The sequence below is a fragment of the Mustela erminea genome, chromosome 15 (assembly GCF_009829155.1).
Source record: "Mustela erminea isolate mMusErm1 chromosome 15, mMusErm1.Pri, whole genome shotgun sequence".
NCBI classification, from domain to species: Eukaryota; Metazoa; Chordata; class Mammalia; order Carnivora; family Mustelidae; genus Mustela; species Mustela erminea.
Genome location: NC_045628.1, coordinates 77,682,469 through 77,708,797, shown reverse-complemented (window position 1 = coordinate 77,708,797; position 26,329 = coordinate 77,682,469). Strand labels below are relative to the sequence as shown.

The window sequence follows — 26,329 nt, the reverse complement described above, 5'->3', positions numbered from 1 at the left end:
AGACAGAGGAAGGCAAATACCTATGAGCACTCATATGTGGGAATCTTAAACAAACAAACAAAAAACCCACCAAACTCACAGATACAGACAACAGTTTGATGGCTGCAGAGGTACAAGGGGTGAAGGCAGTCAAAAAGAAGAAAAAAATTAATAGATAAAACATGACTAGAGGTTCCAAAATACTGATGATATCAGTAATAATTTATAAACTCTGAAGGAATCAAAGTATTCAGTTTTAGATCTGGAAGGAAACAAACGTACAAATTTATCTAAAATTTATCTTCTGGGTTAACTGCTCTTTTTACTATGCCATGCTGTAGGATACATAATAAAATATTAAACATTAAGTTTCTGGGATTAAGCTACTAAAAGAAAATCTAAATTAGATTTTAGGTTAGACTATCTGATTTAAATCAGACCATCTCAATCCGGAAAAATGAAGGTTTCTGTTAAGGATTAATGCTACTAAGTGAACAAGTGCTTAAATAATCTTTCCTGAGACAGCAGAAGTTTTAGGAGAACTAGAATAAAAATTATTTCAAAGGCAGGAAGGAAGAAACTTCCAAGTAACAAAATGGAGGTTTTCCATCTCTGGGGGACCTGGTCAAAAGCTGGGAATCACATAAAACTAGATGTGCTATGATCAAACCTGGCTAAAACTAGCCACGTGGATCATGATAGGGTAAATAATTAAACTGCTCTGAGATTATAAAAAGATTAGCTAGAAGCAGAAGGTAAGCAAAACCACATGATATAAAATAAATCCAGTCCTTAGACACATTCCACACACTTGAATATGGTGTTTAAAACTATACTTTTTAAACATATTAAAAGTTCCAAATCCCAATGGTCTTACCTTTGTGATAACTACTAAGTACCTAAGATTAGAATAAACCCATCATCATTTACAAAATTCCATTTCTACTAATTATATACAACGGTCGTAGCCTATCACCATACCTTTCTGCATTAACAAACTTGCCATATTATCATTTTAAACATTAAACTCTCCATGCTTATCCTGCAATTGTACAAAATTTAAAAGCCAGCAAGACAATCATTCATGGGGAAAACTGAAATGGAAAATTTTATCTATAAGGCTGATTAAGTTTTTTGTTTGTTTGTTAAAGATTTTATTTATTTATTTGAGAAAGAGACGGTGAGAGAGAGCATGAGAGGCGAGAAGGTTAGAGGGAGGCAGACATTCGGTGGAGCTGGGAGCCTGATGCAAGACTCGATCCTGGGACTCCAGGATCGTGACCTGAGCCAAAGGCAGTCAGTCAGTCGCCCAACTGACTAAGTCACCCAGTAGCCCAAGCTTTTTTTTTTTTTTTTTTTAAGACAAAATATGCTCTGGGAGGTAAAGCAGTTATTTTCTTTTTGAGTAAGAGTTTTCAAATGCTTTTTATAAAATATTTGCCAAATTTTCTCTAATGAGAACACATCATTTTAATAACCAAAAGGTATTGTAGCCAAAATCAGATTAGCAAGCTTAAATAAACCTTTTATAACACTTATTCTAAATGATCTCTCCACTAAGCCTCCTCAAACACATGCTCAAACATTCCTTATCAGTACTTAACCATTTACACGATGGGGAAAAAAATCCTTCTTTTTGAAATTTTCCTGTCTAAAATTAATATTTATAGTAAAAACAGCAAAAATGAGTAAAATAATGGCAACTCACTTTGAATGTTCCTACTATAGAAGTACTATTCTACTAATAAAATATAAATAAAAATTATTTTACTAATAAAAGAATTACATCTACCCTATTTCCTGAGAAGAAACAAAGCATTTTATTATTTAATACAATATTCGGACTACATGAAGAGGAGAGCAGCCACACACACACTCACACCCCCAACCCCCGACCCCCTGGGAGGGGGTTTGACAATCAACAGGGCAGAGGCTTAACTCTTAACTCTTTTGAGTGACCCCAGTGAGACTCAAAACAATGAGAAAAGACAAATAGCCACCTTCACCTGTGACTTTCCTTCAATAAGGAGTTTAAAGGTCACCGCGTGTAGGGTGCTGTTTTAGGGACAAGCTTTTAAGAAGTAAACCTGTGGGACCTGCACAAACTTGGGGCCTTGGCCTCCCACGTTCTGATGGCTCTGCTTCCCCGTGCTGTGACTGGGAGTGGGCAAGCAGCCAGGCCAGTGCCATCCCAGGATCTACCACCGTCTACCCTTAACAACTTCTCCTTTACCCAATCCCCCTCCTCAACAATCTCTTTCCAAACATGACTTCTCCAACCCACGCAGGAAGGGACGTAATGATCCCAGCTGGTGGAGCTGATGCCTTCGAGGAACAGCGCAAGACCCATGTATTACCACTTTCCAGTCCCAGGCCACCCAAAACTGCTCTGCTTTGGTTTCCAAACCTAGGCCTCTCTTACATGTATCTGGCTACTTTTCCCATTATTTCATACTTATTAAGGAGACTATTTAATATCAGGTAACTACTGTGTGAAATCGAAGCTACTTCAGAGGCAAAACAAACACCACCATGTGACACTGAAAATATATTATTTCGTGGACAAAAAACAAAAAACATTTCTAGTCGTAGCTTTCCAAGTTTATTCACTCCCATCAACAAAGAATCACTCATTTGGGTCAGGCTACAACACTAACTTCAGAAAAACTGATTTTTCCCATATTAGCAGAACAACAGTGACCTAGAATAAGACATATCTGAAGAGATTTGTTCTTAACAGTTACTCGATCCAATCAAGGTATTGCCAATCTGCCCAGATACCTTAAGCTGACAAGTGAAAAAAAAAAAAATCAGGTAAACTTTACTATTTTTTTTTAAGATTTTTATTTATTTATTTTACAGAGAGAGAGAGATCACAAGTAGGCAGAGAGGCGGGCAGAGGAGGAGGGGAAAGCAGGCTCCCTGCTGAGCAGAGAGCCCCACGCAGGGCTCCATCCCAGAACCCTGAGATCATGACAAAAGCCAAAGGCAGAGGTTTTAACCCACTGAGCCACCCAGGCGCCCCTACACTATACTATTTCTAAAATAAAATTCCAATCCATCATATTTTCACAGATGTTGACCCTCTGAGTAGAAGCATCATTCTTCTTAGGTCCAACACCACCTCATCTTTACCACCAACACACACACACCCACCACCACCCCCAACCTCATCCTGCTAAACAAACTCACTTCCTCCAGACTCAGGTAGGAGAAATGGAGGCCTCTGGGAAACTGTTCTCAAGCTTGCAGAAGTTAGTGACCCACCAAACTGCAGAAATAAACAATAGTCCTTCCCCTTAAGGTCTTCGGTCTAATAAGGAGACAAGAGAAAAATTCACAACACAGCAAGTGTAATAAATGCTACTGAGGTTACCAAAACTCCAAGAAATTATGAGGGTGATAGAGGTGGGGACAGACAGGAGTAGGATTATCTAAGTAAGGCTATCAGCTTGAGAGATGGGAAAGAACTCACCAGACTAGAAGCAAAGAGGGAGTGTTCAAAGCCTACACAAAGAGCATCTACAAAGGCACAAAGGTAAATAAATACCTTTACTTTTCTTGACCGTCAATTTTCTAAGATGGGTTGCAGTCTTCTTTAAACAGTAAGATTACAGATTACTTTGAGACATTCAGCATTATTTTGAGAGTACATCAGAATTCATTCAAATATGAACTACAGACACACCCAATTCTTTTTTTTTTTTTTAAGATTTTTTTTATTTATTTATTTGACAGGCAGAGATCACAAGTAGGCAGAGAGGCAGGCAGAGAAAGAGAGGGGTGGAAGCAGGCTCCCCACTGAGCAGAAAGCCCGATCCCATCGGGGCTCCATCGATCCCAGCACCCTGGGATCATGACCTGAGCTGAAGGCAGAGCCTTAACCCACTGAGCCACCCAGGCGCCCCGTGACACACCCAATTCTAACACTAGTTTTGGAACTATCTTATTTGACCAGGCACTGACATTTCCATATTCACCAACAATACACACACACCACATGCAACCAATCAACACACTTGAGTGAAAGCCCTAGAAAGAGCTTGAGTCTGACATTCTTCAATCAGAATCGTTTACGTAAGGCGTTTGACTTGGCAAATCTCTCCCCATCTTCCTAATCTAATCAGAGCATATATATTTAATATATCTACCTGAATACTGTTTGTATCCCTCAACTAGATCATAAACACCATGAAAGCAGGGACTGCCCTGATCACTACTGTTTCCTCACTGGCTGAGGCCAGTCTCTCTTCCTTAGCAAGTGATAAACGAGTGAATGAATGGTGAGTAGAGAGTAACAACACATCACTCACTCCCTAAGCAATAGACTTTGACAATGAACTATGACCAGATAATCCGTGTAGCTCAGCAATCTGGCAAGATTATCACTTTCAAAGAATTAATTATCACATTCCTTCTGAAACAGAATACGATAATAATTGGCATATCTAAAAATAATTAATCCACATGATCCTGGGGAATCGTTGTTAATATAGTCCCTTTAATATCAATGATTTCCTAAAATGTAAATTGTGAAAAAAAACAAACATTCATTTGGGGAAATGGATTCTTCAGTGATTCACTCTTCAACATGATTTAATACTGTAGATTTTAATTCCACCTGACTTCAGCCATTTTTTTGTACTGTTCCATAGCGTGCAGTATGGAATCTGCCTCTAAAGCACCTTTCCAATCTGATTCATCACTCCTTAAAGAAAGCCATATAAAATGTACTACCCTTAAATCGAAGATTGCTGGGGATCTCCTTGTGCAATCCGACGCACAAAAAGGGCCAGTAAGATAGAGAAGGAAAGATTTCAGATGTCTTTAATAACATAATCGCTAGGCCCACACTGCAAAGAATAACTTTTTTTCTGTGAGGGTTCACAATTAAGATCCCTCGTTGTAAGCTCCGAAGTACCTAATGAAACGAATATGCCCCATCGTGTGGAAAAACTGGGGCCCTTCTGGCCAATCACGAAAACACCAAGATTTAAACGCACCCACGTTTTGCTGTAATTAATTCGGGACTCTGCAACAGGCAGCAGCACTTTTCCGTCAAAGTCTATTTAAATGCCCCAACGAAACGCGAACCACCCTCACAATCCGTCCCGGTACAGAGAAGTACTTCCAGCCACACACAGATGCGTCTGATGTATTCAAGTAAACAATCGACCGGGAAGCTTAAGCGGTTTTCAAGATTAACGCGGATTCGCAAAGCCGAGACTGCCGCCTGGACACATGGCTGGAAAACGGAGAGCTCGTTGCTCAGGAAGAGCCGAAAATGGGAAAATTTTCAACAGCACTTATTTAAAGTTTCCACCTTCACACACACCCCCTTCCCCTAAGCACCGGGTGGGGGCCTCGGCGTCGCCAAAGGCGCGCGGAGGATATCTGCGTTTGACTTCCGTCCTCTCCCGGCAGGAATGAGACCCTGCCTTCCTGCCGGCGGACCCCCCACCCCCGCCCAGGGCCGCCTCCCCGCTCCGCGCACCGCCGGACGGAAATGGAGAGGCGCTGCCCCGCGTCCTTCCACCTCCGACCCCAGCCGGGGGCCGTGCGCCCACAGCTCGGGGTGCGCCTCGCCGCTCCGCCCCGGCGCCGCGGGAAGACTCGGACAGTCGAGCCCGCGGGCGCTGGCGATCGGTGCCCGCGCCCCGCCGCGTCTGCCACGGTCGCCCCCGCGCCGCCCGGGCTCGCCGGGTACCTCACCGCGCTCCCCGCCCGCCGCCGTCCAGCCGCCCCCGCCTGGGCCGCGGGGGCCCCCACGCTAGGCCCCGCGGGCCGCGCGGGTAAGGGGCGGGGACAAGGGCCGAGCAGCCGCCGCCCGCCCGCCAGCCCGCGGGGGTCCCGGGGCCGCCCCCGCCGCCCTCCCGCCGCACCTACCATGGTACAGATGGAGGCGAATTTGGAGACTGTCATTAGGATTTCCATCCGCCCAACGCCATCTTCCACCCAATCACAGCGGCGGCGGCGGGCGGGGGAGGAGAGGAGCCGGGCCGCCCGCTCGCACCGCAGCCCGCGGGCGGACCCCGAGCCGCCACGGACCCACGCACCGAGCCTGCTCTGCCGCCGCTGCCGTCGTCGCCGCCGGCGCTCCGGCACTCCCCGCCTCGGGCCCCAGTCCCCGCCTGCAGCTCGCCCGCCCGCCCCCGGCTCCTCCCCGGCGCAGGGCGCAGCCGCTGCCTCGGGGCCCGCGCCTGCCCGCGAAGCCGCCCGCCCGTACACCCCGCCCTGCGCGCTAGGGAGCGGGCTCCGCCGAGGCCCTAATGCCCGGCCTGCCCGGCAGCTGCTTGGCCCAGCGGCGCGCCCCGCCCACCCGCCGCGCGCCCAGACCTCCCCGCGCGGCCCCGCCCACTCCTCCGCGCGCGGCTCTACGGCCCCGGGGCGCGCGAGCCGGGGAACTCAGGCGCGGCCCCACCCCGCGCTCGGCCGGACCCCGCCTCCCGCCCGCGTCCCTCGCGGTCCTAGAGCCCGAGCGCCACCAGAGCCTTGGCTGCGGGGAGAGCGGGGAGGGGGGGGAACAGGGAACGCGGGAGAAGGGGGGGCGGGGCTCGTCCTTTCGCTGTATGGGCTGCGGCTACTTGGGTAAGTCCGGGAGAGGACTGACCCGCAGCCTCCGCTAAGGGTGAGGGGACAGCTGGTCCCCACTCCCCAGAAAGAAAACGGAGGTGATCTGGGTAATTCTGGGCAGAGTGGGAGGAAACCTTCGTACAGTTGAAATAACCGGGTAATCCAACATCCCAAGCACTTAACAAAAATGTCAGGTGGTCTATCTCTTTGACATACAGTGGGTGAATCACCTGGGTCAAAACACCATAACTTAACAAAAGATAATTAAAAATGATATATATTTAGCTCCTTGAATTAGGAATAAAGACAAGTAATGGGGAAAGGGGGCCAAGCTGCCTTCCCGCCTCCCTGCTGGCCATAAATTTAGAATATGTTTATAAATATAGTACCTAAATATATTTGTTCTGAAAGTTGAGTTGCAAAAGGGAAAATCTCAGCCCAACACTGATGATGATGTTACCATAGACAAAAAGTCTCCTGAGTGAGAAAAAATGTCCTGTGAGAAATACTTAAGCTGGGCCAGCTAGGGTACGGTTCCTCTCTTCTACTTTTATAAAATACATCAATGCATCCTGTTCTTTTCTTTTTTTTTTTTTTTTTTTTTTTTTTTTTTTTTTTAAAGATTTTATTTATTTATTTGACAGAGAGAGAGATCACAGGTAGGCAGAGAGGCAGGCAGAGAGACAGAGAGAGGAGGAAGCAGGCTCCCCGCTGAGCAGAGAGCCCGATGCGGGACTCGATCCCAGGACCCTGAGATCATGACCTGAGCCGAAGGCAGCAGCTTAACCCACTGAGCCACCCAGGCGCCCGCATCCTGTTCTTTATGTCAGGAAACTCAGCTTTATTTCTTCCTATCTGAGAAAGAAGTTCAAGTTAGTAGAACAACTTTATTATATTGGAAAGCCTGTAACTTTTCCCATTTGGTGAACTGCAGTGATGGGGTGCTTTTTGGGTTCCCCTATTTCAGTGTGGCTGAGGATGTGAATTCAGATAAACCTCCAAAAATCAGATATGCCTTGCCTAATAGGTTCAAAGCATTTGAAACACAAAACAAAGCAAACAAAATTTAGGTGCAAAACAGAGTTCTGGTAGGGGCGCCTGGGTGGCTCAGTGGATTAAGCCGCTGCCTTCGGCTCAGGTCGTGATCTCGGTGTCGTGGGATCGAGCCCCGCATCGGGCTCTCTGCTCGGCAGGGAGCCTGCTTCCCCTTCTCTCTCTGCCTAGCTCTCTGCCTACTTGTGATCTCTCTCTGCCTACTTGTGATCTCTCTCTGTCAAATAAATAAATAAAATCTTTAAAAAAAAAAAAAAAAAACAGAGTTCTGGTACATGAATGCTGTTTCCATAGTGATTTCCATTATAAGCTTGCTAGGGGGGGGGAATTGCAAATAGAATATAGCCAAGTCCCATAGTTGCTGGCTTGATTCTCCAGGGACCTACCTCCATGGAAGCTGGGGCGCTCCCTCTTTGCCCTGATACCCAAGCCAGCAGCTAGGACCCTGCTTTTCACCACCACACAGTCAGGTACTTGGAGTGCTTAGTGCCTCCCTCTCCCTGCCAAAGATTAGGAAATATCACCCACCTGAATTCTTTCTGTGTTCTATTCTGCTTAGACCCCAGGGCCTACAAGTGTCACCATGGTACCAGACCCTGTCTTGCCTATTTGGGTAAACTCCTATTGTAATCCCGCCCTCCCCATCTACTATTCTGTTCCAGGAAACAGATCTATTGTGCCAGAATTTGAGCCCTGCCTCCATCCACACTGCCCACCAACATGCCTCTTCATCCATGAATCCTAAAATGTCACAGGAACAGAGGCTGCCAGCTTTACACTTAATTTTACAAAAAAACGGGCCTTTTAAAAAAATGGATTCCTGGTAGAATTATCAAAAGGTCTGTATAGGCAATGTCATAACCATCTAAATTCACAAGGGGGTCATAGATCCTAATTGCAGAACCTCACAATGCCTTGTCTCCCCCGCCTCAAGTTCACTGGAGAGGCACAGATATAAAGAGATTCTTCTAAGTGCTGTAATGGGATATTTCGTAACAATGTGTCATACAGTTAAGATCTGATTGAGGGGCCTCTGGGGTGGCTCAGTTGGTTAAGCGTCTGCCTTCAGGTCAGGTCATGATCCCGGAGTCCTGGGATCAAGCGGGACATTGGTGGGGAGTCTGCTTCTTCCTCTCCTTCTCCCTCTGTGTTCTTTCTCTCTCTCTCTCTCACACACACACACACATATATACATACATACATACATACATACATCTTAAAAAAAAAAAAAAAAAGATTTGACAGAAACACAACCCCTTTGTACCCAGAACATAGAAGGGGTTATCTAAGTTTAGAACCCAGTTTTTACCTGTAGCTGTATCAGCTTTACCATGACCTTCACTATACCTAGAGAAAGATGGGTATGTGTACAACTGACTTCTTTGAGGCCTGCCTGAGTGTGTGAGCTACAAAATATACCCACATAACTTCAAGGACCAAGCATAATCTACTTGGTCGCACAGTATTTTAATTTTTGTCATTTGAATACTTGTACACAATCCTATCATGTTTAGTTCCTTGCAAGCCCTTCATATTTTCTGTTGCCTGTCTTGTCTCCAGTTAACCACGTGTCACCTCATACAGGCATACCATGGAGATGTCGTGGGTTTGGTTCTGGACCACCACAATAAAGCAAATATTGCCATAAAGCAAGTCAAATCAATGTTGGGGTTTCCCAGCACAAACAAAAGTTATATTTTTACTATACTATAGTCTTTTAAGTGTGCAAATAGCATTACATCTAAAAAAACAATGTATGTAGCTCAACTTAAAGAATACTTTCTTGGGATGCCTGGGTGGCTCAGTTGGTTGAGCGGCTGCCTTTGGCTCAGGTCATGATCCCAGCGTCCTGGGATCCAGTCCCACATCGGACTCCTTGCTCATTGGGGAGCCTGCTTCTCTCTCTGCCTCTGCCTGCCACTCTGTCTGCCTGTGCTCCTTCTCTCCGACAAATAAATGAATAAGATCTTTAAAAAAGAATACTTCCTTACTACAAAATGTGAACTTTCATCCAAGCCTTCAGCAAGTCATAATCTTTTTGCTGGTGGAGGGTCTTGCCTCGATATTGATGATGTTGAGCTGCTGACTCATCAGGGCGGTGGACATTAAAGACCGGGGTGGCTGTGGCAATTTCTTAAAAGAAAACAATACAGTTTACCACATGGATTGGATCATGAGACGACAGCCATGCAGTCCCGTCTTCTCACCCCACTTCTAACTCCAGTTCTCTTGCTGTTTCCACCACCTCTGTGGTGACTGCCTCCGCAGATGCCCTGAACCCCTCCAAGTCCTCCGGGGGGCGGGGTGGGAACCAATCTATCCCAAACTCTGGTGAATGTGGATATTTTGACCTCTTCCTATGAATATTTTAAAAGCATCTGGAATGGTGAATCCATGCCAGAAGGGTTTTATTTGCTTAGCCCAGACCTATCAAGGGAATTGCTATCTATGACAGCTATAACCTTACAAAATGTATTTATTGAAATATAAGACCTTCCGAGTTTCATATGTAGCAGAACAGCTCCCTCACTGCAATCTATTACAGGTCAGCCCTCAATACAAGAAAAAAATATTAAAAATAGTATTAACAATAACAAAAGAAAAAAATAAGACTTGAAAGTCAAAATGACTCCGTGATCCAGGGGCTGCAGGATGGCTGTTGTGTCAGCGAGCACGACAACAAGGTTCATCTTTGACGTCTCCGTCAGGGCTCTTGGATGACCGGCTGCGTTGTCAGTGAGCAGTCGCGTTCTGACAGGAATCGTTTTTCTCAGCAGTAGGTCTCAACAGTGCACTTCAACGTTCAGTAAACCATGTTGTAAACAGACAGACTGTCATCCATACCTTTTGTCATTTCTAGAGCACAGGCAGAGTAGATGGAGCATAATTTTTAAAAACCCTAGAATTTTCAGAATGGTCAGTGACCTTTGGCTTCAACTTCAAGTCACCAGCTGCTTTAGTCTCTAATGAGAGTCAGCCTGTCCTCTGAAGCTGTGAAGCCAGGCACTGACTTCTCCTCTCTAGCTCTGAAGTCCTTGATGGCATCTTCTTCCAGTAGAAGGCTGTCTTGTCTACACTGGAAACCTGCTGTGGTGTGTAGCCGCGTTCACCGCTGCGGTAGCTGGACCTTCTGGAGAACTCGCCACAGCTTCTCCCCCAGCCCTTGCTGCTTCACGTTGTACATTCTGTTACGGAGCTGGTTCTTTCCTTCAACCTCATGGACCAGCCTCTGCAGCTTCAGACTTCTCTCTGCAGCTTCCTCACCTCTCTCAGCCCTCCCAGAATCACAGAGACCTAGGGCCTTGCTCCGGGTCAGGCTTTGGCTTAAGGGAATGCTGGGGCTGGTTTGCTCTTCTCTCCAGACCACTCGAACTTTCTCCGTATCAGCAGTAAGCCTGCCTCATTTACATATCATCCATAGCCTAGCACTTATAATTCCCTTCAAGATTGTTTCCTTTGCATTCCCAGTTTGGCTAATATTTGATGCAAGAGGCCTAGCTTTGGGCCTATTTCGGCTTTCAACATGCCTTCCTCGCTAAGCTTAATCACTTCTAGTTTTGATTTAAAATGAGAGACAGTGACCTTGCCGTTCATTTGAGCACTTAGAGGCCACCGTAGGGTTACCAACTGGCCTCATTTCCATGTTGTTGTGTCTCAGGGAACAGGGAGGCCAGAGGAGAGGGAGAGAAGAGGAAGAACAAGCTGAGGCAGTCGGAACACACATACTGGAGAAGCTTGTTGTCTCATATGGGAGCAGTTTATGGAATCCCAAAACAATTACAAAGTAATTTCAAGATCACTGATCACAGATCACTGTAACAGATACAACAATAATGAAAAAAATTTTGAAATATTGCAAGAACGAGCAAAATGGGACACAGACACACGAACTGAGCACGTGATTTTGGAAAAATCGTGTGTCACGGTTGCCACAGCTCTTCCATGGAAAAAACCACAATGTCTGTGAGGCACAGCACAGGCGAAGAGTAATAAAATGAGGTAGGCTTGAGTACTTCTTGCTATTTCTCTTCTCCCTGAAGGCATTTGCGTTTATACCAGCTAACACAAATGAATGAAATGTTGCTTGTGGTGGGGAGGGGAAGGATGTGGGGAGAGGGAGTTAGAGCTGGGCTGGGGTATAAGACAACCATAGTCACAGGTAATGCTTACTGAGGACTTTTCTACACACCAAACAATTTATCACATCCTCATCCCAACCCAGTGAGGTAAGTGCGATTATTTATCCCTGTTTTCCAGGTAGGGCCACTGAGACACAGAGATAACTTTCCTAGATGGCACAACTAGTAAGCAGTGAAACCAGGATTTGAACCCGACCGCAGAGGCCACATTTGTATGTGCTCTGCTATACCAGCTCTTGTAGAAGTGCCTTGTTTTGATTTGAGGAGGAGGAGGTAGGCTGAGAGGCACTTGACTCCTTTGGGACCCACACGTAGGTTTGAGTTACAAAATATATTCAAGAAGGTATTTCTTTTTCTCACCTTTTTTCCATCCTCTGGAAAATAAGGGTAATAATTATGTCTACCTCAGAGGGGTGCAGTGAGGAGAAAATGTGGGGACGTGTCTAGAACAGTGCCTGGCACTCAACAACAAACTGGAGAGCTTTGAATGACCCCTCAAAAGTCAGTATTTTAAAAATCAGGGCAGGCACATACAGCCCTTAGCCTGCCAATTTACTCCCCCAGATTTAGTGAGTCTCTGCTATGTGCCAGACACCTAATTAGCACTCTAGGTACATTTTCTCTTGTTTTGTTTTTGTTTGTTTTTTGTTTTTTAAGATTTTATTTATTTATTTGACACAGAAAGAGAGAGACAGAGAGAGAGCCAGCACAAAGGGATGGGGGGAGCGGCAGGAGGAGGGAGAACCAAGCAAGGAGCCTGACACGGGGCTCCATCCCAGGACCCTGGGATCATAACCTCAGCTGAAGGCAGATGCTTAACTGACTGAGGCCACCCAGGCACCCCAGGTACATTTTCTAATGTAAGCTCCCCAGTGCCCTTAGAGTGGGATCATTTTGTGCTCATTTTACCACTTTCACCATGGCGCTGTTTAACCAGTCAGAGTCAGGAGCCGTACTACATACTTGGACTTGAAAACCCACCATCTCTCTCCTTCTTTACCCTGCCCATTGGCAGTCCAGTGAATCGACTTTACTGGCGGCATTAACATCTTCCGTTGCTCAGAGGTAGATGTTAATGAAAACAGTGATGTTCTTTGTTGGTCCAATCAACATATCAGTGACTTACTTTTCGATGCTGACTTCTAATTCCGATGAGTAAAGCTGAATCATCCGTGCCAAAGATATAAGATGTTGATTTGCTGAGCAGGATGGCATATAGCTAATGTAGCTAAAACTTCGCCATTTAAATCTAGGTTTTAAAAGGGTACAGTCTTGTTATAATCTATTTAAAACTGAAATGTGAGTGCATCCATTAAAACGAATATGTATTGGTCACCTACTGATGAAGAAGAGAATTGCGCACCCTCAGGAAGCACCCAGGCCATTGAGGGAGAGAGATGACTGCATTTCTGGAAAATGCACTGAGAAAATAGAGAACAAAGTGCTGGCAGCTCCCAGGGGGGTGAGAAGAGCTTTGCGCACAGGGGGGACAAGCTGAGGATGGCGTCATGATCCAGAAGAACAGGACGAACAACAGTGAGGGAGGGGAAGCCAGTGGTCTCCCAGGCAGAGGGAGAGTCTCATGCACCAAACCTGAGAGAGCACAGCTCATGTCTGAGGCTTCAGCATGCTGCGTGTTGCAGGGAACTGGCGAAGATGAGTGAGGAACGCCAAGGGGACGATCTGACCCGTAGTGACATCAGCAAAGGTTAGAGTCTACTGTCTCTGCTGTCGAATCCGTCAATACTAAGTGATAGAATCAGCGAACCTTAAAAGGTTCCTTGTTCCTGGTTTGTCATCCTATCAATTTGGATTCCCAGTCCTGCAGTTTGTTGAGACCTAACGTGGTCACGGAGAATGTCAAGGAGACATCAAGCTCCCAGGTTTACAACTGGAGGAAAAAACCTTGAGTTCTCGTGAGCACAGAAGTAAGACAGAATATTTTCTTCATATACTTAGCTCCTCATTAAGCAGGGCCTGACTGCCCAGAGGCTGGGAAGGATGAAGCAATTACCTCACTTGTTTGGAAAAAGTCAGAAGTTGCTGAGCTTACCTTGAGAAGAGGATACTGTTTCAAAGGCTTTGACCAGCCACCCCTTTCTTCTGTGCCAATTGTAGAACAGAGAGAAATACAGCCACAAAGTGTAGAGCACGTTGACAGCCTTGGATAGGAACAGGAGGAACACGGTCACAGTTATTCAACAATGTATATCTGAACCGCCTTTTTGTATTTAGTACATATCCTTGAATACCTCCTACTTATGAAGGCTGTGGTAGACTTTAGGGAAGGACAGTCCTGCCTTCCAAAAGCTTGCCACCTAGCTGAGAGAGGATGTGTACCCAAGCAACTTTAAATTAGATGAGTGCCAGTTGTGTGATTTACAATATTATAAGTGTTCAGAGAAGAGAAAGATTATTTCTTCTTTAGGACTTCAAAAAAAAAAATGCTATCATGTCCTAGAGAGTCAGGTCACCTGATCCAATGGGAAAAGTTGGAAAATCACAGAGTCACATAATTACATCTTATAACTAATCGTTACAGAAAAATCTCTTCACATGTAAAATGGGTATAATGATATTACTCCCTACCTCCTGATATCTTCTGAGGATTAAATAAACTGATACCTGTAAAGTACTTCATACAGCACCAGGCACTTAAGGAACAGATACTTGTTATAACTCCTTCTCCTCATCCTCCTTTCTATCTTTCTAGCTTCCTCTCAGGTTCCTCCCCCTCATTCACGCTGTTCCTATCACATATGCCTCTGTTTTTTCCTTAAACACCAACAAGCTCTGTGCCACCTACGAGGGCTCAACCCTAGGCATTCCTTGTCCCCAGAGCACCGTCGCTCCCTCACACAGTCACGTCTTTGCTGTCGCTGGATCCCCTCCTCTCTGTGTGAGCTCCTCAGGAACCTCATCTGTCTGTCTGAAGAGCTCTATTCCCAAGGCTGCAGAAGAACAGTAAGTGCTGAATAAAGATTCGTTACCCTGTGGACCCAAACCGAGAAACACCTGCGCTTTCCACAGGTCCAACTCTGGAGCAAAGAAAAATAAAATAATTCTGGTCCATAGAGGTGTTTTAAGCTCTCTAATCAACAGAGAAGATCTGAAGGCTCCCGAAGCACTCCAGGAGGCTCTGTTGCTTCTCTGACTCTCTTCAGGTTGGAATTTCCCATTTTCACCTCAGTATTTACTCAGTTCTCCTGAGGAAGTTCCTCAGGAAAAAGAAAGAAAGGAAGAAAGAAAAAGAAAGAAAGGAAGGAAGGAAAGAAATGAAACTATAACACCCTTTGGACTCTAAATAAAGTCTTGAGCACCTACATCTTACTTCTCCAGTCAAAACTCTGATTTTCTTTCTTGTGTCTTTAGGGGTTTTTTGTTGTTGTTGTTGTTGTTTTTGTTTTTTTTCCCCTGTGGAGACAGCTTCTTCTTTCATCCTGCCCTCTCCCTCACACACTTCTCAGGATGGCTTTTCTGTACGCTTTACCAGAGTTTGACCATATGTTTGGAGTTTGTATTGTAAAAGTGTGGCTCTAACTTGTGATTTCACTGCCAAATATGCGTCGCAGCACCTATCAAACCCCCTTGCCACTTGACCTTGATCAGCCAACCCAGGGCATTTAGTAAGGGGTAGTGTAACACCTGGGGGTTTCCTGAAATGTTCAAGCTTTGTCATCAGTTGAGAGAAAAAGGCGTGGCTTCCACTTCTTCTTTCTAAAAAATACTCTATTAAAATAGCCAAGCTTTGCCAAGCTGAACAAAAGCAAAAATTCCAAAATATATTTAGCATAAAGAAACTCCTGTCAGATAGACAAGAAACAATTCATAGTCCCAGGATTGAGGAAGTGGGGACGTGTGTTGGAGGACAAGACGAAAGTGGGAATTTTTACCATATATATTTTTTTATACTTTTTGGGTTTTGAATCACACAAATGTATGACTATTTCAAAAATTAAATAGATTGAATATTTTTAAAGCTTGAATGATATATTTATGTGACAATTTTTTTAAAGATTTTATCCATTTATTTATTAGAGAGAGAAAGAGAATAAGGGAGGGGAGCAGCAGAGGGAGAGGGAGAGGCAGACTCCCCGCTGAGCAGGGAGCCCGATGCAGGGCTCGATCCCAGGACCCTGAGATCATGACCTGAGCCAAAGACAGGTCTCTTAACTGACTGAGCCACCCAGGCACCCTTATGTGACAATATTTTTTAATTACTAGACACCATCTAAAATATTTTTCTTTTTAAAAGTATCTTATCAGTGCAACCCTGGTTTAATTCTGGTCTCCCTGCCTAAACAGAGCACACACTTGAACTCTGACCCTTCTTTAGGAAGGACCCTCTTAGGACCCTCTTAGGGCTCTTCTGCCTTCAGTCACTCAGAGTCTCCTAGTAAAGAAAGACAACAATCTCTTTACACATGAATTAAAGGGCAAGTTCTTTTTTTTTTTTTTTTTTAAGATTTTATTTATTTATTTTAGAGAGAGAGACATTGAACATAAGCCTAGGATCGGAGGAGGGTGGTGAGGAACAAAGGGAGAGAGACAAGCAGACTGCCAGCAGACTCCCCGCTGAGCACAGAGCCCCATGTGGGACTTGATCTAATCACCCTTAGATCATGACCTGAGCCAGAAACAAGAGCTGGAAGCTCAACCAACTGAGCCACTCAGGTGCCCCAAGTTAAGAATTAAAGCATCAGGGGCACCTGGCTGGCTCAGTCAGCAGAGTATGTGACTCTTGATCTCGGGGTTTTGAGTTTGAGCCCCATGTTGGGTGTAGAGATTACTTTTAAAAAAGGAGGAGGAGGAGGAGCAGGAGGAGGAGAAGAAGAAGAAAGAATTAGGGCATCTGTCCTAGGAATGCTCAGCTCAATCTCCTCTCCTAGACCAGTTCGGTTTGTGATGCTGAAAAAGCTCTTAACCCTCTAAGCTCCAATGTCATTGTTATACAAAGGAGAAGTTCCCTATTTCATCATGTTGTTGGGGGGTTAAATGAGAAACTGTGTGTAAGTGCTCAGAACCACAGTGGGCCGTCATAGGATGAATGAGATAAAAGGAATGCCCATTGATCACCTGGTATCTCCTCTCTTCTCCCCTCCCTTCTCTTCCCCTCTCCTCATTAAGAACGGTTAGTCAGGGATGCCCAGGTGGCTCTGTTGGTTAAGCAGCTGCCTTCAGCTCAGGTCATGATCCCAGCGTCCTGGGATCGAGTCCCACATCGGGCTCATTGCTCAGCAGGGAGCCTGCTTCTCCCTCTGCCTCTGCCTGCCATTCTGTCTGCCTGTGCTTGCTCTCTCATCCTCTCTCTCTCTGACAAATAAATAAAATCTTAAAAAAAAAAAAAAGAACGGTTAGTCAGAGTAGTGTGTGATTGCAGGGCACCTTGGGGGGCTCAGTCAGTTAAAAGTCTGCCTTCAGCTCAGCTCAAGTCATGATCCTAGGGTCCTGGGATCCAGCACGGTGCCACTCCCTCTGCTTATGTTCTCTCTTTCTCTCTCTCAAATAAATACATAAAATCTTAAAAAAAAAAAAATAGTGTGTGATTGCTTAACCTGAAAAGTAATGAATTCGCAATAGCCAAATGTAGAAACAACCCATGTGCCCATCAAGGGATGAATAAGCTATATCGGTAGATCCATACAGTGGAATATGATTCAGCCTAAAAAGAAAGGAAATCCTGTCACGTGCTACAATGTGGATGAGCCTTGAAGACATAATACCAAGTGAAGTCAGCCAGCCACAGAAAGACAAATACTGTTTGACTTCATCTATTTGAGGTACCTGGGCAAGTCAAATTCATAGAAGCAGAAAGTACCTGGGGCTGGGAGGAGCAGGCAACAGTTATTGTTTAAGGGGAACAGAGTTTCTATCAAGCATGATGAAAAAGTTTTGGGTATAGATAGTGGTGATGGTCATACAACGCAACACAACACAACACAATACAATACAATACAACACAACAACAACATGGATGTACTTAGTACCACTTAAACTGTACACTTAAAAATTTAAAATGGTTAAGAGGCGCCTGGGTGGCTCAGTGGGTTAGGCCTCTGCCTTCGGCTCAGGTCATGATCCCAGGGTCCTGGAATCGAGCCCCGCATAGGGCTCCCTGCTCAGTGGTGAGCCTGCTTCTCCCCCACCCCCACTCTCTCTGCCTGCCTCTCTGCCTACTTGTGATCTCTGTGTGTCAAAAAAAAAAAAAAGAAAAAGTTAAAATGGTTAAAAAAAAAGAGAGACAGAAAAGTTCATGTAAATTTTACCCCAATAAAAAACAATAATTAAAATAATTAAAAATATTAAATATTAAAAAATAATTAAAAAATCACCCAGGGCTTATAGACAAAATGGATGCCAATTGTTCATTTTTTAAAAAATATTTTATTGATTTATTTGGAAGAAAGAGAGAGCACAAGCAGGGAGTGGGCGGAGAGAGACGGAGAAGCAGGCTCCACACTGAGCAGGGATCCCAACATGCAGCTCGATCTCAGGACCCTGGGATCACGACCTGAGCAGAATGCAATGCTTAACAGACTGAGCCACCCAGGAGCCCCAGTTTGTTCATTTACGCTGAGTTCCTTCCTCCTCTGGGCACCAAAAACACTGATTACTTCTATTATGTTGACTTGCTTACATGTTCACCTCTTCTGCCTCCCAGTCTACTTCTCCAGCCATAGAGAGCGTGTCTTATGGGTTCTTCAATGGGTCTGCCCTTGGGTACCCGCTTCCCTGCCCTTCTTGCTTCAATACTTCTCCTTCCCGGGCTTCCCTAGTCCAAATAGGCACCTTGACTCTTTCTTCTCTTTCTTTCCCATCTGTGCTGACCCCTTTAGATATAGTGACTCAGCTCTTGGATTGACCTCTTGGCTTGGCACTTGGTCCCTACAAGATCCAGCTTCCTGTATCTGCTCCCTGTCAACTCTCAGTCTGCCAAACAGCTGAAGTCATTTTCTGACTTGTCTCTACCCATGGGAAAGGACAACAGAAGCCGCCAGTCATGAGGTCTGGAAACTTTAGCATCATCTACCTCTTCTGTTCCTCACCCCCTGCCCCTCCATACAGCCTGTCAATTCTCCCTCAGCATCCCCTGGAGTATGTATTTCCTTCTGAACCCACCCTCCCATGCTGCCTAAGAAGCAGGAGCCTGTCATCCCCTAATGAGCCTCCTGTCTGGTCTGTCTTCTCTAATCTGTGCCCCTCCAGTTCTTTCTCTGCATGCCTGCCAGAGCCATTGTCCCCAGATGGAAATCTGATCATGGTACTCTCCTGCTGAGAAAGCTCCACAGGGCTCCCGATGCTGGAGGACCAAGCTGAAGTTCTTTGGTTGCCAGAATAGGTCCCTCACTCTGGGGCCCTGACCCCCCACCACAACTGCAGCCCGTCTCCTCACTGTGCCACACACTTTACCCCCACACACCGGGAGTGCTCGCCTTTCCCCTGGCATGTCCACCATCCTCCACTCTCTCACACGTTGCTCCTTCTTCCAAGACTGACCACATGGTTTGGTTTGCCTGGAGCAGTCTCTGTTTACACCTGTAATTCAGTGTAATTATTAATAGCCTCCCTTTCACTCTCCGAATATCCTGGTTTGATCAACAGATTATGTGGTCATACTTCATTCGCTCCAATTCTGCATCTGGAAAATTTCTTCTCATCTTCTAAGTTCTGCTCCAAGAGCTGGAGGAAGGGCTGGGAAGCCTTGCCTGACTCTTACGGAGGAAGTCAGTTGGTCCTTCCATGCTCCTTCAGCCTTTAATATATATAACTCCTGACAGTGTTTACCTTGATGTATTGTTAGGGAATTGTTTATATGTCTGGCTTCCTTACTAGACTTCTTGAGGTGTGTGTGTTTTTGCATCCCCAGGGCTCAGAAGAGTCCCCGACATGTAATAGGCATTCATTTAAAATTTGCTGAAGAGGAATGCAAAAATGAATTCATGAGACATTTATTAAGAACTATGTGCCAGGGGGTGCCTGGGTGGCTCAGTGGGTTAAGCCGCTGCCCTCGGCTCAGGTCATGATCTCAGGGTCCTGGGATCGAGTCCCGCATCGGGCTCTCTGCTCAGCAGGGAGCCTGCTTCCTCCTTTCTCTCTGCCTGCCTCTCTGCCTGCCTGTGATCTCTCTCTGTCAAATAGATAAATAAAATCTTAAAAAAAAAAAAAAAAAAAGAACTATGTGCCAGGCACCGTTCTAGGTTCTTGGCCACACAGACGAACATCTGCATTCTCATCAAGTTTACATTTAAGTGGAGGAAACAGACATAAGTTAATTTCTGAACAAATCCCTGGTGAGGATGTAAGTAGGGGGGTTGCTTTGACTAAGCAGGCTCGCTCCTGGAACTGGGGCTGGGAGTCACTTCCCTTGAGGCTCAGGGCTATCTGAGGGATGGGGGCCACTCTGGACAATATGGGCATTCTGTCAGAAGAGAAGAAGCAAAGAATAGATGCCAACCACACGGTGTCCATTTGGGGTAGGGTTGGGGGAATAATTCACTCCTAGGCCACAGCTGCCTCTGGTAACGTCTTCTTTCACTCCTGTCAGGCTATCTCTGGGACAGTATGTTCCAGAGAACCTCATCTGAGTATAAGTCATAAGGTGATGGTAGAGGCTTGGATGAATGGCTTCCATGGCACGCATGACACGAGAGCCTGTTTTTTCATATTTGTTCACGGTCAGGATTTTTCAACCTTGTCATTAAAACTTTCTGGGGCACCTGGGAGGCTCAGTGTGTTAAAGCCTCTGCTTTCAGCTCAGGTCGTGATCCCAGGGTCCTGGGATTGGGCCCTGCATTGGGCTCTCTGCTCAGCAGGGAGCCTGCTTCCACCTCTCTCCCTATCTGCCTGCCTCTCTGCCTACTTGTGATCTCTGTCAAATAAATAAATAAAATCTTAAAAACAAACAAACAAAAAAACCTTTCTTTGGGGGCACCTGGGTGCCTCAGTCATTAAGCATCTGCCTTTGGCTCAGGTCACGATCCCAGAGTCCTGGGATCGAGCCCTGCATCGGGCTCCCTGCTTGGTGGGAAGCCTGCTTCTCCCTCTCCCACTCCCCCTGCTTGTGTTACCTCTCTCACTGTGTCTCTCTCCGTCAAATAAATAAAATATTTAAAAAAATAAAATAAAATAAGTAAAATTTTCTTTGACCATTGCTGCTCCCTAACTTTTGCATCAATAGTATTTTTAGTGACCATAATATCAAATCTGTAGAAAAACATACCCACAGAAACTGCTACCATTCACATATTGAAATAAAAATGGATCTACAAACCTGAGCCGAAGGCAGAGGCTTAACCCACTGAGCCACCCAGGTGCCCTGAATAGTTGCATTTTATTCACTTTACTATCTCAACCATTCTCCTGATATTGACCTTATGTCAGTTTCAGTTTGTCAGTATCATGGAGAACTTTGTAATGAACATCTTTGTAAACAACCTTTAAGCATGTATCAGATGACTTTCTTAACTCAGATATGTCAAAGTAAATGTACTGACATAAAATATGGCCCCAAAACAATTGATACATATTGCTAACTTGACTCTAGAAAGTGTGTGACCTTAGCACTCCCGGAGCAAGCATACTATGCCTTTCTTTTCAATTGTTGCCAACATGGTGCATTATTGTTAAAATAGAGAACAAAAAGGAAGTTAGGAATAGAAAAGAGCTTTCAATGTAATCGACAGCATCTGTGAAAAATGTACAGCTAGTGCCATTCTTAACAATGACAGACCAGATGCTTTCCCCCCAAGATCAGGAACAAAGCAGGGATGTCCACTCCCACCACTTTTATTCAACAGCGTATTATTTTTAATATTTATTAATAGGAGATATTTAAATCCACTGTACTCTTTAATTTGCATTTCTTTGCCAGAGTAACTTGTTTATTAGCAATTTGCCTTTTCTCTTCTGTGAATGATGTACCTGTAGTCTTTGCCCGTTGGTATCCTAGAGCTATTTAAGTTATTTCTATAAGCTGTCTGAATTTTTGTCTTAAATATTTATTGCTACAAATTTTGTTTGCTTTTTTTTGAATGCCATATTTTTGTTACACAGAAGTTTATTTCACTTCATTTTATTTTTTGTGAGAGAAACTATTGAAGTGTCTCTTTTAGAATGTGTTTATGCTTAACCATGTCTTCTTTTTGTTGTTGTTGTTGTTACATAAATCGACACATTTATTATAGGCTAGCCAGGTTTCAACAGTGGAGCTGCTACTGGTCTTCCAAATTCTCCAGTATTTAATTATTATTACTATTTTTTTAAGTCGGCTCCACACCCAACGTGGGGCTTGAACTCACAACCCTGAGATTGAGTCCCACGTCTACTGAGTGAGCCAGGCAGGCATCCCCTCAACTCTTTCAGTCTTCTGCCAGCTGACTTGCTGGTGGTAGCAGGAATGGTGCTGAGTGTCCAGGCACCACGGACTACCATTCCATGTGGGAACCATGGTGCCACAACCCCAAAGCTTGTCCCTTCATCTTCGTTTTGCCACAAAGAGAGCAGGAGTACTTGGCATGCTGGATTCTTCCGATTTTTGCGACCATTTTCCTGAGGGAGGCATCATATAGAGGCGAAGGGGAATCCCATATTTATCAACGATTTCTACCTTCTTGGTGTGTTTTACCAAGTTGCTGCAAACTGGGTCCCAGCCCAGAGAATAACCTTAAAAAAAAAAAAAAAAAAAACCCAGTACCACACGGTACTACAGAACCTGTTTCGCTTCTATATTCAAGGCTAGTTGGCTAGTACACTGCCCTATGATTTCAATAACCAATTTTTCTATGAAAAGTAGTTCTCACATCTTGATCTTGCAACTGGCGTTATCTGTGTCATTATGGTGCATCAACACAAAAAGAATGGTTTGGAGAATCCAGTTTGCAATATTGGTTCAAAGTTATAAAACTCAATTAAAATGATGAGATTGATATTCGAGAATCATGTATAGCAAAGGAGCATCATCTTTTCTTGTCTGAACCAATAAAATAGAGCTGAAACCTTTTTAAAAAATTATATATAGGCGTGTCTGGCTGGCTCAGTGGGTTAAAGCCTCTCCCTTCGGCTCAGGTCATGGTCCCCGGGTCCTGGGATCGAGCCCCGCATCAGGCTTTCTGCTCAGCAGGGAGCCTGCTTCCTCCTCTCTCTCTGCCTGCCTCTCTGCCTACCTGTGATCTCTGTCTGTCAAATAAATAAATAAAATCTTAAAGAATATATATATAAACATAAAATTGTATGATAGAACTTCACAGGGAAAAATAGTTGAATTTGGATGGAAATTTCACTTCATGAACTGTTCGATATGGAAATAGAGAAGTGTTTTCTCCTGTTCAAGAATAGCTCCAGAGTAAGGAGAACAAGTAAGAAGTTGTGTTCATGTGTCATAATCGATAGTTTCCTGAGTATACTGAGTATTGAATTTGTCAAAGGTTGTTATTCTAAAAGGGGATAATTATTTAAGTATTCGCCTGTTTGTAAAAGTGACTCTAAAGAATCTTTTATTTTACTTTATTCAGAGCTTAACTCGTATAGAATACCTCCAGGTTAATAACTGCTAAACTACCCCATTTTTACTACATCTCATATTCTCTTGTGTGATGAGTTGGATGTGAGCCAATGAGACAAGATGTACCTCAGAGTAACTATTTTCCAGAATTATTATAAGCATATGATGAATAAGATTTTTATGATAGCTAGATGCTCACCATAAAACAAAGGGAAAGTCCAGATGAAGCAATGTAAAAGAATAGTTCAGATAAAAGTACCAAAAAAAGGGTCCTAGATTACTGAACTTCAAAAAGAATTCATCACTCACAATTTCCAAACACATCAGCGGAAGGAGAAGAAAATTGCTCTCAGCAGCCCAGCTGAAAGATACTCTGAACATGTTAAGGACCCTGGCTGCTTGGCTGACTCTGCTTCCCCCCTGTTCAGTTCAGCCTTTCTAGAATTTGCTTTCTGTACCAGCACAGTACCTGCTTAGAGTGGGAGCTCAGTAAATGGCAGCTATTAGGAATGCCTTTTGGTACGTCCTCGGGAATGGAATCCACATTGAAAAGGTATACCAAGAAGGTGGGCTCTGGGGTCAGGCTGTCCAGAGGCAAATCCCAGATCTGCTATTTACCCATTGTGTGACCTTGAACATACTTGCCTAACTTCTGAGTTTTGGTTTACTGTCATTGAAAACGAAAATAACCGTAGCATCATAGCTTTGTGTCAGGATTAAATGAGACAAAGCATAAAAAATAACTGGCAGAAAGTATTTGGTATACTTGAGCTATTCACACACAGAGGAAAGAAAAGCATAATCCGCTAGGTATTTCCTATCTGTATTAGCCTATGCAAGTAAAACAAAACAAAACAAAACAAAGTATATATAATACATTCTGAAGGCTACTGAATCCGTCAGGGTTAGGTTTAGCTTCATGAAATAAATAAATACCCTTTCCCACATACATACATTCAAACCAGCAGTTTAGGAAAACAGAAATTAATTTCTCTCATGCATAAAATAAACCAGGAGGTAGGCAGCCCAGGACTGGTCAGTGGGTTCACTGTTATCTGGATCCAAATTCCTTTTCTCGAACTGCTTCTCCCTGTTTAGTGATCTGCTCATGGCTCTGGAAGATAGCTTGACCATGTGATCTTGTCCAAGCAGTGGAAAGGAGAAGAGGGGTAGGTGGATGGCCCTGCCCTGATCCTCTAAAAACATTTGCCAGTAGCTGCATCCAACACTTCCATGAACATTCCATTGGCCAGAACTTGGTCTCAGAGTCCCATCCAGCTACAAGGAAGGCTAAGAAGTAGTCTTCACTCTGACTGGTCCTGTGCCCAGCCAATAATTGGGGGCTGGGGAATAACAAAGGAGAGAATGACTATTGGGAGGAAAATAGGGTTCCCTACCACAGCCTAATAGATAACAAAATGGCTCTGAGAGAGAAACATAATGACAATATTCAAGGGAAATGAAGACAACCCCAAGATTTACGTATTTGCTTACTTAATCTGTTAGGGACACAACTGTCAATGGTTTATTTTATTACGTTTTATGCTGCGGTCCAAAAAATCATAAAAAGGATTATGTTGTCGGTCCCCCTAGAAATGCTCACCAGAGTGTCCTTCCTATTCTGCTCTCCTTGGCTTAAAAGAGAAGAAAAGCTCTTGGGAGGATTTCAAAGAAAAGCCACCAGAATGACTAACAGCTCAAAACAATATAGGATGGACTTTCAGGAATGGGAATGAGTCAGTCAGAGAAAGGAATGGGGAGAAGGTGACTACATAATGCTGCTCTGCTGCAGAAAGGACTCTGACGCAGAGGAAGAGGGGGAGAGGGAGGAGGACAAGGAGGCTGGCCAGCTGTTCCTCTCCACTGAGGACTGAGGAGGGGAAACGGGGGGCAGAAGTAAGTCACTTACTCGTGAGGAGAAACATGCTGGCAGGGGTTGGCTGCGTTGACCTGAAAGTTAAGTTCTGGTTTGCATGGGTACCAAAGAATGGTAACTACCCAATATCAGTGTATCACGAAACAGACGCTACAAGGAGAGAGGAATGAATTTTCTGTGCTAAGATACCATTGCTTGGGGGCACCCGGGTGGCTCAGTGGGTTAAGCCACTGCCTTCGGCTCAGGTCATGATCCCAGGGTCCTAGGATCGAGTCCCTCATCGGGCTCTCTGCTCAGCAGGGAACCTGCTTCCCTCTCTCTCTCTCTGCCTGCCTCTCTGTCTACTGTGATCTCTCTCTCTGTCAAATAAATAAATAAATAATCTTTAAAAAAAAAAAAAAGATACCATTGCTTGCTAGTCAAGATGGTACAGTAAGGAGCATTTCACCCACTGCAAACAGTAAGCAATGCCAAACAAAATATGCGAGGAGGAAAGAACGAAGAGAGAGCGCATGGCTTAGAAATCAGGTAATTGCTTAGGTGGGCCAGACACAGAAGAGAAAACACTAAGAGCCTGGGGAGGAGGAAACCGGGCCCCGGGCCCTGGGTCTCAAAACAGGCAGTTGTGGATGAGAATCTGGCTCCTCTCTAGGGTTCCACCTGGGGCTGCAGACCCTGGTCACACTGCTGGCTGAAGCCGGAGGCTGGGACACCAAACCCCCTTCCTCCCCTTTCCCCTTTCTCTTCTCCAAACCCCACTCCCCAGGGGCTGGTGACTTTCCCTTTTGGGTTCTCCTGGTGGTCACACAGTGCATGAAGACACACAGGCACCTACAGGCCTTCCTGCCTCTCTTCCCCTCCCGCTCCTTCCCGTCAAGTCTTTCTGACATTTTCATCCTCTTCTAGAACTCCGACGAAGTCTTTTGTGCTCTGGATTCATGTTCGTTACAAAAACAAGTAATGTGACTGAATCCACAGAAAAGGAAAAGCACCCTATGTCATTAAACCCGGGTCACGATTAAACAGAAGATTTTTCTGAATTCTAGATATACTCAGAATCATGTCGTGCTTTAGTTAGCTTCCTGTTTGGGTCATGACTTTCTTACAGAGCGTTTGTTTTCCGCAACAAAGTTTCTCATCTTCTTGTCTGTGTGTGCCTGTGCGCGTGTCTTTTTTTATATGTGGTTGTTGAAATGTCTTCCTTTATCT

General features: G+C 44.8%; 2 protein-coding genes across 4 annotated transcripts in view; both read right to left on the bottom strand.

The window, feature by feature from the left end:
• The window catches only part of LOC116574516 (ubiquitin carboxyl-terminal hydrolase 12), a 102,728-nt gene extending 96,440 nt beyond the window's left edge, over positions 1-6,288 (bottom strand). Inside the window, exon 1 of one of the 2 annotated variants that reach the window (XM_032315295.1) lies at positions 5,866-6,288. In XM_032315295.1, coding sequence (XP_032171186.1) covers positions 5,866-5,913 — 48 coding nt within the window. In that variant the 5' untranslated portion in view covers positions 5,914-6,288. The remainder of the gene's footprint in view (positions 1-5,865) is intronic. The other variant, XM_032315297.1, reaches the window with a different exon arrangement.
• LOC116574510 (ral guanine nucleotide dissociation stimulator-like) overlaps positions 1-26,329 on the bottom strand; it is a 492,075-nt gene that overhangs the window by 351,530 nt on the left and 114,216 nt on the right. The gene's annotated exons all lie outside the window — the stretch shown is intronic.